Source organism: Eutrigla gurnardus, assembly GCF_963514095.1.
Source record: "Eutrigla gurnardus genome assembly, chromosome: 9".
NCBI classification, from domain to species: Eukaryota; Metazoa; Chordata; class Actinopteri; order Perciformes; family Triglidae; genus Eutrigla; species Eutrigla gurnardus.
In genome coordinates, this window is record NC_139923.1 from 7877378 (window position 1) to 7897687 (window position 20310).

Here is a 20310-nt window from a genome sequence, read left to right on the forward strand (position 1 = left end):
AGAAGAGTTAAAGCTGTTTTAGCTGCAAAGGGTGGACCGACGTCATATTAAACCCTATGGATTAAGAATGGGATGTCACTTAAGTTCATATGGGAGTCAAGAAAGGTGAGTGAATACTTTTGGCAATATAGTGTGTATATTATATATATATTTTTTAATTTACAGGCAGGACTGGAGAAACACTGGACTTTTTCGTTTTCTGAGGACTCTCTTCCCAGACATTACCATTCGTCAGAGCAGCCACTGTTTTTGAAGGTAAAGACATTGGGCAATCTTTAATATTCTTAAAGGCTGGTGGGCTGGTATTGCCAGTGAATTTTGGGAATTACCAGCCCCTGTGTGATGTCAATGAAAGAGTTATTTTCTTGCTCTGTCCCTTTTTCATCTTGGTTATCGCCCCCTCTAGGATTTGTCTCACTATCCCTGATTGATCTTTAAATTTACTCTCTTGAAAAACAAGATTATTTCCTGGAGGGCTGAAGGTTGCTCCGCACCAGCAGATGCCATTTTTCATGCTGGTGGATCGTCGTCCTGTTTTTTCCCCCCCTTCATTTACCTCTCGTTGGATCTTTTCTTTGGAGCGTACTCAGCGCTGTAGATCATGGTGGCCGGTTTAGGCCAGCTGACGCGGTGCAGCTGCCGTCGTGGCTGGCCTCAGTGTGTTGACACTGAGGTACACATCAAAGGCGGGGATGAACAATTCAGCGCTTCCACAGAGAGAAAAAGGGATCTGGAGAAAATTAAGCTGTTAGTTTGACTTACATATGAGTGTGAAAACTGTGTCAGCCAAATACCTAAAAAAAATTGAGCATACATTATTGTGTATACATTATATTTCATATATATATATATATATATATATATATATATATATATATAGAGAGAGAGAGAAAGAGCTTGAACTCTGTTTTTCCATTTAGAGCTCTGGCCTCGCAGCCTTCTGAACACATCTCAAATGAGGATTCAGTTTTCACTCTGGCAGAAGTTTCCTCAAATTTCAAATCTAAATGTAAATAACTGCTCCACTAAATGATAATCTCTTTGGCTGCTGTATAAACAAGCTATTACACATCTACTCAAACAAAGTGATAAGAGCTGTAAATTGTTGCTGACACTGATTCATGCATGTGTTTCAGCCTCCTGGGCACTTTCCTAAACCCTCCCAGTCCATCCTCCCACCACCACGAGTATATAAGTCAAAGCAGACCAGGGTTCCTGGAGAACAGAGGGGCTTTGCTGCATGGAGAGTTTCCCCAGAGAGCTCCAACAGGTGGAACGACCCACAGCCTAATTACTCATGTGATACAGAGAAAGCAAACATCTTCCAGTAGTTGTAGCGATAGTAAACAGTGATTTTGTCGACATCGCAATAATGCTGTATTTGAGTCTGTACACAGTATAAACACTAAGTCACATCAAGCTGGTGAATATTATAACGGGGCTCTTTATAATCTCACTTTTAGTATACTGTACCTGGATTACTCCAACAATCAACAATCCAAAGCACATGACTAAGAATGACAGAATTCCAATTGACTTGAATCAGATTCAAGCCTGTTTATTGTCCTTCCTCCGTACACTCGTGCAAAGGACATTAAAAAGTATTTGCTTCAGTACCTAAGTGAATGCCACCTTAATCTATGTATTAAAATGCAATAAAAACAATGAAACAAGACGAATAACACTATATTAAATGGATATTATTACACAAGCAATACGCACAATCAGCCATGATAGAATGTTGTTGAAATAAGATATAAATGTATCATGGTATGTCATGGTGGATCAACGTGGTCCATATTTGTCAAACTTGTGTAATGTAGCCCTGAAGCAAAACATTCAAACCTCACTGTGTGGGTCAGTGTGAGTAGCCAACATTAGGGGACTTGAAATACAATCAGAAGCTTTCTGTGCTGTTTTCAATTGTTGCCATATCAATATGATGGTGTAGAAATATGTGTGGTCACATTACAAAAAGTCTGAATTTGTACATTTCTGCATGTTTTCCTTTTTAAGGACAATAATCTCTATGATTTCAGAAGCACATCTCCTGACTCTACGTCCGTGCCCTGCTGTCTCTCTGAAAGATTAGAAAAGACTATGGAAGAATGGTAAATCATCGTCTCGTTGTACATTGTGTCTTCTGTCCGTGTGTGTGTGTGTGTGTGTGTTTTGTTGTTTGCATATGAAATGTCTGTGCTTGTTTTCTCCAGGAAAACCAGCAGCCACACAGCTCGTCTGTTGCTCAAAAGAGCGAAGAAGATGAAATCAACGATGCAGCGGCAGAAGAAATGTAGCGGTGAGTAGAATGGAACAGTCATACATATGAACTCAGTTGTTGGATACAGCTAGTTTTTACCTGAAGTTTATAATGTGAATTCTTTCCTGAACCTGTTGGAGAGAGGTGTTGATAAAACTGTATTGCAGTCTGTGGTGCATTCTACTGATAGGTGGTATTTTGTTAACCTAATTTATATGAAGAATGCTAAATAATAAACTTCCCTTTTTTCAGGTGTGTGCTTGATTTAAGTGCTATTGAATCACTTTTAAGATGGTATACAATATGAAATATGAAGAACAATCAAGATTATGAGGGCAGATCAGAAGATCTTATGTTTTTTCTTCTTAAATCTCCTCAAATACAAAGCTTCCTTTGTTCAGTAATCCTTCTACACCTGAACTAATGTGTCTTCCTGTCTCCTCATTCCAAATCTTTCAACACCAAATATCCTTCACAATATGGAAGGAACTGCTGTAAGGACTTAAATCCATTTTCTGAAGGGGGGGAATCCACCCTCATTTTTTTCCTCGTTTCATTCTTGTCTTTGTTCCTTCAACCGTGCTTCGGCGGAGAACCTTTCCACCCCGTGAATGTTAACGAGCCATAACGGACAGCAGAAGCCAGGCCCTGTCACCTCTTATTGGGCCTTGTTTGAGAGCCTGCAAAGGAAACAACGATTGCCAAGAAACCTCTTGACAAGTCATCCCGTGATGACTTTCATTCTGATTCATTGTAATGGTTGAGTGTGGCTGCAGTGAAAGGTGACCTCACCTCCGCTCTGCACCAAGAAACAGTAGTCCCGCCACGGTCATCATGCCACGGTCATGTAGAGGGAGGCCGTTCTTTGATCACAATTGTAAATGCATGATTCCAATAGCAGGGCTCTTGTCATCTTGCTCCACCGACACACAGGTCTACGTCTGCACTAACTCCGAATGGCATCTGCCTCAGTGGAAGCAGAGCGCTGTTCACATTTTTCCAAATGGTCCTGGAAGTATGGTTGTGTAAAGAATGAAAAAAGTTCCTGGTTCTCTGCTCCTGGTTTTAGGCCTGCCTTGTCCTTCTTTGACCCTCTCTCTCTCTCTCTCTCTCTCTCTCTTTCTCTCTCTCTCTCTGCTAGATCCCTCGTTCAGAAGGAGCAGTTACCACCATGGTCCAGTGGAGGCACCAACCAGGCCAGCACAACACAACAGGAATGATCTAAATGGTAGGAACTGAGACCTGCTACACTTCTTGCAGTCCTGTAGTAATACCTGTTAATCGGGCTGTTTTCCTGGTGAGTCTTTCTGACGCCCCTTTCCCACATAACAAAGGACGCACAAACACCCACTAACATCTGGTGTATGTCTTCAATGGGAAAGGTCACAATCAACATTAATTCCTGGGACAAATAACGTGCATTAGTCACCGGTATTTATCAGCTCCAGCTCCGATGGGCAGTGGTGGAAATTGGAAAATGTCCAGGGAGATGCTGTGACTCACATTGAAGTGAATGTATAATGAACAAATAAAGATTTTGATCATTATTATAACACCATTGACAGAAACAGTAATTTGATCTTGCTGATCATTGTAAAACACTCTTCATTCAAACTCAAAAGAAAGGAAATAAAACTCATCAAAACCATCTTTTTTAGTTTTTCCACTTTTCCGACAATAATAAGTACTGAATAAGTAACATATTCAGATAAATACCAATAATTATTATTATTTAATATTGAGACTAACATGTGCTCAACACACAGTGACATCACTACCACGAAGTCTGAAAGTCTGTCATGTTTTTGGACTAAAAGCATTAATTCGTAGTAAGCGATGACACATTTGTGTTTGTAGTCAAGAGGATTTTTGCCAAAACTGCACAAACAGAAAGACCCATGTTGTATTAGACAGCATTTTTTGAATGTACATGCTCCCACAGGTAAGTATAAGCTACTTCACTGGACCCACATTTTTAAAAACAACTTATCACAGATAAGGTCTTTCTTCCTGAAGATGGCTTCCTTGTTGTTATGGACAGTAAAACAATCTTCTACAGGTTGACTGTGGTACAAAGCAGCTTGATAGTCTTAGACGAGGCAAACTTCTCTCTCCAACTTTCCTGCTGTGGCCTCCTGCCCTGCCCTGAGGTGGAGAGATGATTTGGCATTGTGACGGCCACAGTCAGACTTAAAAGGGAGGGAAGAGCTGGAGGGAGGGAGGGCAGGAGGGAGAACGGGGGGGGGAAGTTAGCTTTTATCATGCCTGTCTCCATCTTTCCTCTGCACCCCAACCCCCACCCACCAGGGTCAAGGCCTCACTTCCAGAGAGCAGCGCGCTCGCGGTCATCCAGCAGTCAGAGCGACGCTGGAACAACAGGTAGTGAAGTGAAAGTCCAAATCCTATGCTGCCACAAGCACAAAATACCCTTTTTTTTTTAGCTGTGGAGAAGAGACGTTCCTTCTTGTCATTATTTTATTTTTTTCCAAGCTTTATCTCTTTTGGGCGGATGACTTTAGTAATTTGTTTGTAGAATAGTTGTGTAGGAGTCACCTTGTTTCCCTAATAACTGATTTCATTGTTTTGAAAGATTCTGAGAAATCTTTCAACATTTTGTCAGCAGCTGAATTGCGACATCAGACAATGATGGACAAACTCATTCTTTAGCATTTGGCAGTGATAGCAGTTGATTATTTTTCTCCCTTCTAATGACTTTTTGTGCCTGATCATTTATGTGTAACATGAAAAGCTGAGTTTGAGTAAGACAACATCGTCATGATGTTATCGTGTTCATTTATTTTGAACTGCAGGTGTATTATGTTCAGTTTCCAACACTGTCACTGGAGTCGTGTCCGAGCACAATAAGGTTGTGGATAAGCTCTCAGCCAACTGGCAGACGAGGACCGGTTCCATCCAAGTGATTACATTACAGCAATATTTCCAGTTCTGTTTCTTTCCAATATCCTTATCTCTCTTCTCCACCCATGTCTTGATAATTCATCAAATAGGACGGGTGTTCTTGAGCAACGGAGTGAAGCAGCTACATCAGCTGATAAAGTAACGGGGGTCACTGGTTAGAACATCACCCTCCCCTCTCTACTTAATACCCTGTGTCCTCAGTCGGTTTTCTAATTCAACTGACATACATCCTGTAAAATGTGAAACTGGAACCACGTCGGTTCTGGAGGAGACGACTCCCGCTGCATTTTTACAGGGTGATCACGTGGCGACGGTGGCCGCTGAGGTGGTGTGTGCAGCGGGATCTCTGTAAACAGGCCCAAGCTAGCCTCCCTTCATGCTCCCCTGGTCCTGACCTGTGGGAGGCACCCCCTCCTCCGGATCCATCCCCAGTGCCCGGGGACTAGCCAGCCCAGCCCAGCCCAGCCAACGCTCCCCGACAGGGGCTAACGTTTCAGGCTTTGAGTCAAGCCCCTTCTGGAGGTGATTAGCCCCAAACCCATGACAGATTCTTTCCAAGATATCCGACGCGGCATGTTTATTTTATCCGGGCTCTTTGTGTGGATGTGCTGGACATGAGTAACCCACTTGAAATGGGTATCAGCTTACATACCCAGAGAGGGAGATAGAGAGGGAGAGAGAGGAGCAGAGCCACAAAACATTTTCTTTTAGAGGCAAAAAAATATAGAAATACACTCCCCTTTCCTTTAGATGGTTGGTATCCTCCAGTGTCTGGGTGCTACAGATGTTGAAGATGTTGTATGCCTCCAAGCGTTTCTCCTCGTTTCTCTTCTTACCCCCACCCCCAAGGCACACACACCCCCTTCAATCTTCTTATTCCATCCAAACTGCGATCCAACCCCACTAAACATCCGTCCTCATGTCAGAAGTACACAAGCGTATATATATATTTTTATTTCAGCCTGGAACCCCTGCCTCCTGAACACTTAACTCGATTTCACACTTCAAGTCATCTACAAAGTCCAACTGAAACACAATCATCTTGTTTATCATCCATCATCCAAAATAACTTCATGTCAGACTGCTAACCATTCATATGCATTCAATTTCTCCCCTGTAGGCTCAACGCTTCTATTTATCTCAGTTAGCGGAGCTCTCTGCTTATACTGCATTTCTGAGATGCACTGGCACTCTTAGAGAAAAAACATGCAGAGCCAATGTACAGCTGGGCAGCAGTCTTGATTCACTCACGGAGACAGACACCCGACTGAAAACACTGACTTTGGATCCTCAAATTTCAGACACGCTCTGATTCTTCTTCAACTCTGCAAATGCCATGAAAACAGGGCTCTGAATATTGTTTTCTTGCTGCAATACAAAACAAAGGTCTTAAAGTCTTATGTTGTAAGTTTAAGGTCTGCCATAGTAAGTCTAAAGTCAGGTTTCACACTCTTTAGGGCAGGATTAGCTCAAGACTTCATACGCAGATAGCAAACCAAGGTGCAAGCCTAAGTCTCTGTATACCGAACATTATGACACAGTGCTGTGTTAGTTCCAGTAGTTAGAAGTAGAAGACAAATGATGCCTAATTCTAATGCTGAGATGTAATGATGACTGTATCACAACTTGAATGTATTTTGGGTTTTATGTTTAAAACGCATTAATCACAGTTTAAATAAAAACCAAAAGTGTTCAGATTAACAAGCTCCCATATGCATCAAATAAATATCCTATCAGACTGATGTAGAATAGGTTATAAAAAAGTCACTAACGAGGTATTAAATCCCTTTGAGATGGGAACAATTACTCAAAAATGTCCAAAACCTCATTCTAGATGATTGGCCAGGTGCACAGGAGTTAGAAAGTAAACTAAGTGTTATCCCCATTTTTAGGGTTTCTTTTGTCTCCTCTATTTCTATAACGGCAGACTTTTTGCCTCACCAGTGGCGTAAAATAGTTACAACGGGTTCGGGTGCACAGTGGTTAAGTTCTGAATTGCTACTGACAAAATTAAATGAAAACCATGGCGGAGGAGGGTTTGTCTTTTTGAAGGCTTGTATTTTTTTAAATTAACTGTGTTCTGCTCAACACATCGTAGGACGGCCTACTCTCTCTATGGCTTATATTTAGTTGGCTAAAAAGTCACACTCGTTTGTTTTAAGCATACGGAGACCTTGAATCTTGTAAACATCTCTTACAGACTTTCTCTGTGGTTTCTCTTACTTGCTGACTTGCTGTACTTGCTATAAATGTGTATGCACACAGGCCAAATGCAGAATAATTCCAACGTTCCAGGTGTGCTCGCTCTCATTGTACGTGGAAACTAAGTGGTTTGGAATATCTGGCTCAACATTTGGCTTGTTTACAACCTGATTGTTTCCAGTCTGATTGTCTCGCTGCTTGTTTTTCTTGCCCCTTTCTGTTTCCACATCTCAACTTACTTTGATTAGAACTGTTCGGGATGCTCGCTCACAACAACACAAGGTCATCAACTCATTCATGGCACCATTTCATGTCTTATTAGGGTCTACACCGGTGCTGGTTTGCTGCAGGCCAAAGCCTCCACCCTCCTCCTCCTCCCCAACTCTCTGATATTAAGTCAAAGCTCTCCCTTCCTCAGCAGAGAAGAGATCGCTTAATGTGCTTAGGAGCCCCTCTTAACAGGCATGACTCCTACAGCCCCCCCCTGATGTCCTGGAGGAGTACTGGAGGGGGATTCAGGAGGTTGGAAGGGGTCAGCAGGGGGCTTAATGGAGAGTTCAGGGGGGGAAGAGAGAGGAGAGCATACATGTAACCTTCTTTCATGTTTCTCGTCTTGTATCACCGCGTACACGCCGAACACGTGATTGCTACATCTCACGATTCACCTGTTGGGATTTCAAATCTATCTATCCATACAGGCTCCTGTGATAATGAATGACAGAGCTCCGGTTTGGAGTAATAAGTACAGTATACCAGCAAGTTGCCGTTTTAAAAAAACGAATTTCCCCGAGTGTTTTTCTGGACTGGCTGTGTCCCGTCTGTGCGAGGAGCCGTTTCCTGTCCTTTGCTGCCCCAAGGGAAGCATCTATCACTTGACATTTTAAGTGGGGCTTCTCAATTAACCCATGAAAACTGTAAAGCTTTTCTCCTTTTTTTTTTACAGATCAGCAAAAGCAAGTAAATGGTTTAAATAAATGCATCATTAGTTCCACCATCGGCCTGTCAAAATTCATTATCAGTCCACACCATCTCCTGCAGCATTACTGTCAGCGCAACAGAAATGTTTGCTTTGAATTGCAACCTGTGGACTTCAGCATACTCAGATTTTTGATTTTTTTTTTACAAACATTGCATGGATTAAAGTTTGATAAAGAACCAAACACCCCAACAATTGTTGAAAAAAAAAGCAAATACTTTCCTGTTGTATCTTTCAGCAATTTTACACATATAATAATAAAAACCATGAGTCCTCGAAGCAAATACGCTCAAACGTAAACGCTGATCTCTCCAAGTACTTGCCGTCTGTAGTTACAGTGAAAACTGTCAAACGTTGCTACGGATCAGACATGTGAGCTGATTTGTTCAGCTTGTACTTTCGTAAACATTTTTTTAACACAACTCCTTCACTGCAGTATTGATTACAACCCTTGTCATTTAGAAAACCCACCACCTTTACCGCAACTTTCACTGACCAAGCAGCTCACTCATTCTTTACTGTTAAATAATGAGAGGAGTTTGAGACGTGTATTTGATGTTTTTGCAGTTGGTGGGGCTGAGCTGGACCTTCAGCAGGCAGAGAATGTGGAGCGAGTGCAGCAGTGGCTGCACACCCAGGCTGCTCACCCTGACAGGGACTCGGAGAGGTGAGGCACTTAATACGGGTCATAAGGAGTAAGCGGTGTGTTTCTTTAAAGGGTCACTTCACCAAATTAGAGAAACGTTTTCTAATTTACCCCTGGTAATATCCAACCATGCATGGGTTTGCTTCTATCCGTTCAGGCTTTAAAATGTTCTGTCTCTGTAACTTCAGGTATATGTATGTGTGTGGATTATCCAGTGAGACTGGGACATTGTTTCTACTGTTGAGTTTTATCAAATACTACATTTTAATGCTGTGAGCACCACAAATTTACTTCTGTTCTATGAGGGAGGTTACAGAAATCTTTTTTGACATCTATGACCTGGGCAAATAAAACCACAACCATGGCTAGATGCCACTATATATTTGTTTTGTAATTTGTGCGAACTGATCCTTAACTGAGCTGTTGGCATAATTTCTTCACAATTGGCTTAAAAAATAGTTGTGATGTCACGAAATCCTGGTTTTAGGCACATGTGTAAAACACAGTTTTATAGGAGCTGTGTTTAACATTCAGTACATTCATTTAGAAGCAAACAACTACTTGCTAAAGATTGAATGGCTAATGAGGTGAGAATTAAGTTGCTCTCCAATCTAAGCTTCTCTTTGCTTTGTTTACATAGACGTGCCGTCCGCATGTTATTTTTCATAGCACATTTGCATTTGAGCGGGCCCCATTGGTTAGCTTTGTAGGAAAGTGTAGCACCCACCCGGTTCCCCTCAGTAAAAATGCTGTTAGCGCTGTCAGCATGTTCACTGTAGTTTGCACCGCTAGCGCTGTTTGCACCGCTAACTGTGGGCCGTCGGCTTGCTGTTGTCGTGTGAGAGCCGTCGAGAGGCAATCGAAATGGTCCCAATCCCATCTCCTGCACCGTGTAGGTGAACCTCGTCCCCTTGTCAATGTCAAACTCTTAATGTTGCGTTGAAGGTACACCCATTTCTAGCATTTCAGAGCTACAGGTGTTTCAGTTAAACGAGTGACCGTGTTAACTAATGACCTGATGGTTTCTTGCGATAACTTATGGAAAAGGTTAGAGTAGATCATTAACAGAGGTGAGTAATCAAAATGGATTGAAGTTCTGTTTGTGTTTTCAACAGCTGCCGTCACTACGAGAGCTACGAGAGCGAGTCACAAACATGGTTGCTTGTTACTACAAAGCATATTTATGGCTGCAAGCTATTGAACATGTCCATTTTAAAACTCGGCAAACTCAAAACTTTGAGTCTGTCATAGTGTTCGTGTTCGATCACGTGGTTGTATTATTATTATTGTCCATGCTTATTTCTCTCACCTTAATTATCTGGATATTTGAAATGTGGTCAAATCAAATTATTTGTGCAGTACTGATTGAAAGAGAGAGAGAGAGCTGCTTTATATTGAAACATGTACCAACCGAGAGTGTGTAACAGAGGCTGTCAACGTGTGTGTGACCCCCCACTTAACAAATAGACAAAGATTATCATACATGGCATCTGTGTTTATTTTATGATATGTCAGAGGAAATTGCATTGAACTGAAGAGGGGAAACAGCTGAAATATGCAGACGGCTAACGGCTTAAATTGGCCTTTTTCCTTTTTCTTGTTATCTCATCCTCAGCGTGCATTTCTTACCAGAGATCAGCTCAGACATTCTGAACGGAGGCAGAGTACAGCTCGTGGTGAGTCCTCTCATCCCCCATTTTGACCTGCAGGTCGTTCACTTGGTGGAAGGACAGTGAATCATGATTTTTCTTTTTTTTGGGGGGGGGCAGTTGCATGTATGTGAAGGTATGCAGTATTTACTTTCAGAAGTCAGAGTCGTGTCCTGTGCTGTAGGTTCCCTCTCCTGGAGCCTGTCTCATCAGCTTGGATTTAAAGGAGCCGGGGGGGGGAGGTTGGTCTGAGGTTTAGCTCCGCAGTGACACTTTCAATTGGATCAACTGGCTGCAATTTCTTCATTTTGCTTGCAGAAATCCCAATGTCACTTCAGAGCAGTCTGCCTGGACCCATGAACGATACTGATGCTTGTGAGGTCTTTGAAGATACAAACTGCAGGTCTCCCCGCGTCGTTATGGAGCAGTTTGAGTTATGATCACTGGCAACGGGAGCCACCCCCTTCCTCCTGTTCCTTAGATGTGTTCAGACTGCAGAGCCGCTGGTTGTCCAATGTTTTTTTCAGAATGCTGGACCGCTTGCGTGAGACGTCTCACGTTGGGCCTCATTTCTGTGTGCGTGTTTGCGTGTTTGTGTGTTTGCGTGTTTGCGTGTGTAGGACATGCAGGCCGACCCAGGATACGCAGCACGTCGACATCACGTCAACAACAGTTCAGCTGCCCAGCCCTGCAAAGAGCCCAATTATCCTCGCAGAAACTCCTTGGGTCACGCAAGTGAGTCTTGTGAACAGTTGTTTTTCTACCCAAAATAACCCTGTTATTTGAACAGAGTCGGAAAAACATATAGAAATGTTCTGAAACACAAGACTCAATTATTCTTACTGGCTGTCCAGATAAATGAAAACATACTGTATTATGATTTCAATGATACACATAGCCAGACATATCTATATTGTGTACATAATAATATAATATATAATATATAATATATATATATATATATATATATATATAATATAATATGATTATATAATATTTCCAGTACATATTCTACAATTGTTTTAATCTTTAAGCTGAACTGACATTTGGGCCAAAGTCAAACTTTCTCAGCAGTTTCATGCTCAAACCTCAGAAATCACAGATTGGGATTCGAGCTACAAATATTAATTGATTTGTCGAGAAATATTTTTCTGAATCTAATGCCAGCTGTTTGAATGTGAATATGTTTTTATGTCTTTACTCATCTATGACTGAAAATCTTTGAGTTGAGGACAAAACAAGACGTTTGAGGACATCATATTGGGCTTTGGGAAACACACATCGATTTTTTTGAATTGTCTAACATTTTATTGACCAAACAACAAAGCAATAATTGAGAAAATAATCAGCAGATGAATGGACAGTGAAAATAATCCTTAGTTGCAGCCCATATCGTTTTGTGTGTGTATATGTTCATCAAGCACATGTGTGTACAGATGTTTCTATGTTTGCACACTTGCACCCACGGGTCTCGGGTCAGACAGACCTGAGTGTGCCGAGCCATGGATAAAGGCTGCTGCTTATTCAGCCTAGACTGAGTCCACCGGGCGGCTGCTTGGGGAGGGGAGGGGAGCCATAAGGTCGGGCCGGGGACAGAGTGCCGTGAATTTCTCCTCTGACAGGAAACGGACAGAAAGGAGGGGGGGGGGGGAGTCCTTTCAGTGAAGAATGACTGGCCCTTCTGTCAGGAGGATTGGGGCTCAGGAGTTTGAGTGACAAAGATGCTACTGACAGGCTGACGGCAGATGACCACATTAAACAAGCCCAGGAATCCAAGTGAAGGAGAGCCCTGTCCCCGTTAACGAAGCCAAATTGGATTCCGGTGATGATTTCGAAATGATTGCCACGAGGTGCAGCAGGAGCGAGTGTTGTCGCGCTAAGCAGGCAGACTGTTTTCCTCCTCGGGGGTAAAGAAGCCTCTTTGTCTGCACTGATGGAAACGCCACTTATCAAAATGATGCAAGGCAAATTGAAATATGAATGTATGTATAAGGCAAGAGGTTTTCTCAAAATGCCAATTAGATATTTCATAAACTTGGACAGGGCAACTAATGGTCTCTGTGTGTCATCATCGAAACTCATCATATCAGAGGAAATGGGTCACTTGGAGGAAATCAGGGAATTACGTGTTTTTATAGTCAGCCCACATGAGCCTGTAAAAGAGTGAGATTCAGACAAATTCTTTATGAAATGGTTGCTTCTGAAGTGGCAAACATACGTCAAAGTGATGGTTTAAAGTGAGAAGGTTCACTTAGTTTGCCATTCCAGTAAAGACGACATAAATACCCTATAACCTATTGTAATGCGATACTCGCCACTTGCTGGGATGGTGCCATAAAATGCGTTTCCAGGCCCACAAAATATTTTCTTTACTTGTGCAGAGGAAACTGCCTTAGTTGCATATCTGCTTCCTCAATTCTGTCCGCTTTTCAACTCTAATGGGAGCAAAATGTTCGAAAACAATTTATTTGGTCACAGCGGTTGGGTCAAATGTGTGGCCATTTTTGTGATCTCCGTACTTTTGATGGCATAACTGCACAACTTGCGTTGAAATTGGCAACATGTGTGTCAAGGTTTTGTGTTCTGTTTATGATTTAGAAATATAATTGGACAAAAGTCTTTTAATAAACTATATTTAGCCTCCAAAGCTGGCCTACATTTTCTGAAAATAAATACAGGAGAGGAAAGGCACAGCGTTGAGTAAAGTAATCATTTTTAAGATTTGCGATTTTGTCTTGTGAGTGGATGGATATTCTATACAGTGGGCCAGCTGTGCAGGTATTCGGAGCCAGTTCAGTACCTGCAATGAGTCCCAGGCCCCCCACCTCCTCCAGAGCCCTCCCCGCTGTTTAGCTCCCTGTGTGGGGCGGCCGTGGAGACCACGGTCCTGGACTCATACACGTGGAATTCATCATGCCCGGTAGAGGTGCTGCCTTTGTACTGTGTGTTTCAAAAGCTTTGTACTGATCCCCAGGTGAAGTGGAAGGGCCTCCGATACATCACACAGCACTCCTGGGAGTCGGAGCTCACAAACACAAAAGTCACCTGCTCAGACTTAAGTCTTTACAGTGGGATTTAATATGGTGTTGTCGTCGGGCTCCTGAGACCGTCGGAGACCAAGCTAAAGTCAAAATTGTATCCATTTAAGGTCAAAAGTCACAAATTCCTTGTTGTTGGGTTTAAGCAACAATCCCCATGTGAGCCGTTTGCTTCAAATCAATAGTTGGCCTTCCTGATTCAGTTACCCAACATGAAATAATGTTCTTTAGCATAAATCATGAAATATCCAGTGCATGTATTGCACAAAATCAATCTTGTGTGATAATGGCCTGTTCTCCACCTTTGGTAGAAAGTTGGAATTTTCATGAATTTCATAAAAGATGACACAAGACCACATTTTGACCTCCAGGGAAAAATCCTCCTAACAGCTGTAGCAACAATTTTTTTTTAAGGCATAGTCCTTCCTTGAGAAACCTTTTTTATGATATTGCTATAATAATCCATGTTTTCAAGAACTATAAAAATGGCTGCAACTTGTCAGCAAAAGTCCAATAAAACCACGATTTTTACAACAAACTTGTAATTTTAAATAGCACATATTGGATGAATTACCGTTTGAAGTCCATGATCGACTGATCTCATGCTGCTCCATTTTTGCATATGAGATATTGACGCATTTTCTTTCTGCAGGAAACAAGGTTCCATCTCCTCAGCCCGTCACGTCTGCTCCGTCAAAAAAGGAGCGTATCTCCCTCCGAGACGACCCGGTCCAGTTGAGTGGTGGCTGGGGAGGGGGCAAGAAGAGGGGCCGAGTGTCCAAGTAAAACACAAACTCTTGTACAAACACCCAGAGCAAATTAAAGGCACATATACAATTGACATTTTTCACTTTTCTGATGCACATCCCTACGAAGAATGCAGCGTTTTCGAATGTATTGTGATATTAATCTAATATTGTCTTTGTGCTAAAATCACAAATGTAATGACCCAAGATTTAAACCAATAGATTTCAGTCTCACAAGGCAAGCTTTTATTCCACGAAGGAGAATTTCTTTATTTAAATGTATAATGCTATTTTATTACCTATACCGAATCCCCCCTTCGGCTGTTCTTTTTACCCTCGGCTAAAAACTCAAGCTCCCTGTCCTGAAAATTAATTAAGAGCAATAGGACCTGGACCAGACCAAATATCTTCAGGCACTTCCATTGTGTTGATTCAGCTTCAGTATCGCTGCCCGAATGTGATGGCGGCCGACCGGCAACACGTGGAACAAAATTGCACGCTTCGTATGCAAATGATGGCAGGAAATAAAAACCAGCAGGTTTTAAAAATGGCTGACAACCGGGTATCAGCTTTTAGTTGCTGAAACTGAAAATATGGCTGCCAATTTTAGTCACCCTTTATTTTGTGTAATTACGATACTATGCAGTTCTATGTCAGTTTCTTAATGAAAATGTGACATAAAAAGATACCAAGACCTTAATAATGTCCTTTTTTCTTCGTTCGGGTTCATCTGGGTATTTTTTAGTTGAGTACATTTTCACATTCCTTTTGTGATGAACGGCTTTGTTAGAATCACAGTCTAACAACTAATAATGCTCCAATGCATGTGCAGCGTTGTCTAGTTCCGGTTCTGACTGTTAACAGTCATATTTAAATATCAACAATGCAAGAAATATTACACACGTATTTATTTTGGGGTGCACCTTTTGCTGTTTGCTGTCCCTACATTTTATATGTTAAAAAAGTGGTTATCACTGCAATTTCTCAATCAGGCAACTTGCTTTTTCCTCTTCAGAGTAACGTTTGAGTGTAATTTCTATGGCTATATTTAGCTCCTGCTCGCCAATAGAGGACTTGAAATGACTGTTTTGAGCAGAGCACAAACATTGGTGTTTGAATTAGAAAGATGTTTTCTTTATTTTCGGTCGTGGATCATGATGGCCTTGTCTGTGTATTTGAATTTGGGGAGCTAAGGCGTCCGTCCGCAAACACTGCCCTACCGGAGGCGGTGAACCTCAGGCTCGGAGGTTCCTCGCTGGCCCGCCGCCTGGAAATGATAACTTAATGAATGTCATAACAAATAGTCGGCGCTGCAGAGTGGCTCCCTGGCAGGAAATGCATGTCCGTCTATTTATTTTTCTCCTATCATTCACTTGCACATGTCTGCAGGGTGTGTTTTGACTGTACGTGAGCTGATGGGGATTTCTGTCTTGGAGAGTGGCGTATGCCAGAGATGCGGTGGTCCTGCCCACTCAGAGGGGGGTTGTAAAACCTGAGGGAAATGTCCCTTCAGGGGGAGACTGGTTCTTCAGGGGGGTGTTTCTCTGTCGTTATTCAGATTTGTATTGCACAATCCAACGTGAACAGACAGGTGACATTAAAGTGCTGACAGGTTAAGATTCAGGCTTTCGGGCTTCTTCTCTACAACTGCTGCTTCTGAGATGATATTGTTAAACCGTCGTCCAGCAGTCTTCCTTAGATTTGTTTACGTTTGGGTTATGGGTAAATTACATGTAACCTAAGACATCCACAATCCATTGCCTGGTGAAATGAGTGCTCCACCGCACATTTAGATAAGACGATGAACGTCCCTCTCGGCCCAGACGGCCCTGCCAGCCGGAACTCAGATGAGTCTGGGGGTGAGAGCTTTTGTATCCAAATCCCTTTCGAGTGATTTATTCAAACCCATGAAGGGATCATGACCGTTATCTTGCAAGTTTAAGCTACAACTTATGTAAACCATTTTAAATAACTGCTGTACTGTTTTAGATTTCTGGACTTTTTTTGGTAAACAAAATCCAGGGCAGGCGTTTGTTTCCATTAGTTGTTTGTGTGAACATGAATCAAACTTGCTGTTATATAAGTTGTACAAAAAGGATGAAACGGACAAAAGTGAATGCAGACTGACAGCTCAAGCAATTTTCATAAGGGTTTGATTTTTATATTGTAGGAAGGAATAGAGAGCAGTTGCTGCCTGGGAAGATGACAACATTTCTAAAGCGTGTGGATTACAAAGTGATTAGTTGCGATGTAAATAAAAAGACTGGCAGCACTGAGGCATATTGTGAAAAACGCAGCAGGACACACAATAGACAATACAGTACATGTGTGCAGCGTACTAAATTGTCATTGGAATGTGGTTGTAAAGGTGATTTGAAGGTCAAGTACTGATATATTTATTATTTAAGTGCATGGTTAATCATAAAAGACTGTTGCAGTTATTTTGATCAGAGGGAAATCATTTAGACAGAATCTTTGTAATTTTATCATTTTTTAACACTTTGATAAGTCGAAGGCGAATCCCACAAACACTGACCGATGCCACAAGAGATGGTCTTTTCCTTATTTATTTCTGCCCCGTGACACAATTAGCCTGCTCCTTTAGCCAAAGTCAAGACAAAATAAACTCTGAGGAATGTGCACGCTCTCCTCGAAATGTGAAACCAGGTTAGAAAGGAATTGGGAATAAAGTCACACAAGCAGAACCAATTCTGTGCTGGACTCTGGTAAAAGTCGAGGCTAATTTATTCCCCGAACGACAACTGCTGGTTTATAATGTCACGTAGATGAAAACGGGTCTCGGTCACCCTTTTGTCTTTTAAAAACTGAGGGCAGATTGGATGTCACATAGCAAGCCTTGAGGTGTGTGGATGAATTAAAGCAGAATCTTCAATTTAAATGAATTAAAGTGGAACAGAATTATGTAAATGTGTCAGATGTTTTTGACAATACAGAAGACATTTATGGAAGTAATTATCACGTATATGCTCGTGTCTCTACGTGTTATTAAATGTTCATTATTTGAATATACATTAATGTATTATCTAATATATGTTAACACACACACTTTACATTTGTATGATCAATATTTTCAAATGTGTTTTTATAGTAAAGTCTGCTTGAGATTATGGGTCTATTATATCTGGGACTAAAGTGCTTCCAGTACTCTATTGTTATTAATTATGCAGAGCACCTTTTAATGGTTGCGTTAGGAAAAATCTTCTTTTTTTGATTATTCTATTATTATTATTAAAATTAGCTTTCGTCTAGTATCGTGGCATGTTAGTCTAAGCGGTCTTGCTGCCGGGTTTGTTCTGCTTTCAGTCAGGTAACTGGTGTAACATGTCGACATGAATCCAGATGACTGAAGTCCAGTGACTGAGAGCTTTGTCAACGTGGAGGAATGTTCGACTCCTGGAAAAACAAAAGACAAACAACCAGAATGAAAGTAAACATTTAAAGCACAGAATGTGCTGCGTTTCATTGATATTCGGCTTTGTGAGCCAAACGTTCTGCAATGACATTCATGAGCTCCCCAAAGTTTGTGCTTTTGGGTGGAAAATAAACCGTTTATTTTGTGTGTGTCGTAGGGAGCCAGAGTTTGAAGACACTTTAATAGATTGAATTGGACCTGAGGGTGGCTTTGGGCACCGTGATGTCATGTCTCTGCCTTCTGAAGTTCTGGCCTCCGGTTCGGCTGTCTTGGACTGTGATCAGCCACGTTGAGACTGAAATGATTGATAATTAGTTCAGTTCAGTCATACGTTGACCGTGATATGAGCTACGTAATGTTATAACAAACTGGCAGTGCGTGTTTCCTTTTATGAAAAGTGAAGGTTAAGATCTTTCCAGGTGGCTCCCATGACATATTGGCTGCAGAATTAGCCTGAGTGATGGGCCTAAAGGTGACCCAGCCCTCCCAGCCTCACGAGCCCACGCAGCATCGATTGTGGCAGGAAGTTCCAGCCGAACGCTGCACCAAACCGCAGTGAACTTTTCACATTTTCTCCTCAGCGTGAGCCAGCGTGCGAGGTCATCTTAGAAGCCCAATAAGACAACCCCCCTCCTGCTAAAGAGCACCTCTATTTGTTATTATTTTTCCTCGCGTGGCACCGTGAAGCTGCAGGTAACTGCCACTGACCTCGGAGCGAACCAAAGCTATGCTCGGTGTGCTTTGCAGGTGGTGTGGCTCGTGGGTGGAGGTGTGGAGGAGGGACATGGGCTCTGGTTAGGGGTAACATAATTCCTCCAATAAGAAGAAATCGAAGAACCGGCTCTCTCCGTCCTCTTTGCCAAACTCCCCGTTGAGTCTCGTGTGTCTGCTGCTGAGGGCTGCTGGGTTCAATGAAACGCTACTTTCCTGCAAGAATGGATCGGTGCCTCATTTTAACTTCTGAATGTCAAATTTAATCCTAATTTGATATTATTGGTAATATATTTTCACAAAGGATAAATTGCCAAAGTTCAGAGAAATGAATGGTTACTCTTCACTGGGCAGTGGTCGTGTTTCAATTGACAGCGTGGTTATGGTTTAGGCTTTTGTTGCAATGGAAAAAAATGTTCTCATGACAAAATCATATCAATAATTTTGCAACCAATCTTGACTTCCCCTCTATTCCCCCACTCTCCACCTATGACTCTCTTTTAGCCTTTGATCTTGATCTCAAAGAGGCCACTTCTCCCTTTATTTATATATTTATATATATATATATATATATATATATATATATATATATATATATGTATCCTATTATTATTATTTCTTTTTTATAGTTCTTATTTTTTTCTATTAGTATTTTTTTGTGCCTTTCTTGGTCATGACTTGCTGATATTCCTCTATTTTGTTTTTTATGTGTTTCTTCCATCTTTGTATCATATCTCACTGCCCAATGTTATGTTGTGATCAATATAATTGAAACAAATAAATAATTTACAAAATTATAATACTACCACTAATAATATGAGTAAATAATAATTTTGAAAACCTGCTCCAAAGCGCGATTTTCACTCTGAATTATAACTGCAATTCGTGGATAAACATGCGTCCAGTTCGTTGACATTATTCACACGAAATTAATGCCGTTGATAGTTTCAAACACCACGGACACGAGCGAACATCTACACATGTAGAAATGTAGGCTCGTCTATGTTTTATTGTTCCTGTCGGTCAAAATGTGGGGACTTTATTTATTCATATCGTATTTACACTGCGAAGTCTGCGTTCACGTGTCAATAACTAGCCTATTAAAGTAGCTCAATTTATTATAAAAAAAAATAAAACGGAAGAAATTAATGTGGAGCCGTTTTTTCTATTGTGTATACGTCATTTTCCGTAAGTTGCCCGTGCTTCTGAACCAATAAAACACGTCATTAAATATTATAATGTATAGATTTGAAATATTAGGTTTAACAAATATGGAAGGGCCCAAATAATACAATGTAATACTATAAACCAGTGTCTCTGTGACATAAAGGCCATAGCATAATAATAATAGAATAATATAAAGTAAATAGATGCCTTTTAGATTATTTTGTTGTTAATTTCTAAAAACGAATGAAAACCATGAGATCTGAGACCTCGAGTATCCGAAGCAACCATTAAATCCCGTTAGCAGTCCCAACTTGACTGATTGTCTCACTGATGGTCTCAACATGCTGTAAACCAGAGTCCGGTTCGGCTGCGTCCCCTCTGAGTCCTGGTGCGGGTCTGGAGGTACGTCAGACTGCTGCTCGGTTCGGATCCGGGCCGTGGGAGGAGCTGGCTGCTGCTTCATGCAGAGAGGAGGGGAGCTCTGGAAGGATCTGGTTCTCTTCGGGGCTATAAAGACGTCGTGCCTCCAACGCGGAGCTAATTAACTCCGCTGGCGAATTGTT

At 41.6% G+C, this 20310-nt stretch overlaps 1 protein-coding gene across 1 annotated transcript in view; it reads left to right on the forward strand.

Moving 5' to 3' along the window:
* Window positions 1-15126, forward strand: part of lrriq1 (leucine-rich repeats and IQ motif containing 1) — a 37055-nt gene extending 21929 nt beyond the window's left edge. Inside the window, exons 17-26 of the mRNA XM_084017885.1 lie at window positions 166-255; window positions 1137-1270; window positions 2040-2111; window positions 2214-2299; window positions 3402-3488; window positions 4568-4639; window positions 8925-9024; window positions 10619-10679; window positions 11273-11387; window positions 14343-15126. Coding sequence (XP_083874011.1) covers window positions 166-255; window positions 1137-1270; window positions 2040-2111; window positions 2214-2299; window positions 3402-3488; window positions 4568-4639; window positions 8925-9024; window positions 10619-10679; window positions 11273-11387; window positions 14343-14476 — 951 coding nt within the window. The 3' untranslated portion in view covers window positions 14477-15126. The remainder of the gene's footprint in view (window positions 1-165; window positions 256-1136; window positions 1271-2039; window positions 2112-2213; window positions 2300-3401; window positions 3489-4567; window positions 4640-8924; window positions 9025-10618; window positions 10680-11272; window positions 11388-14342) is intronic.
* Window positions 15127-20310: the final 5184 nt, after the last annotated feature.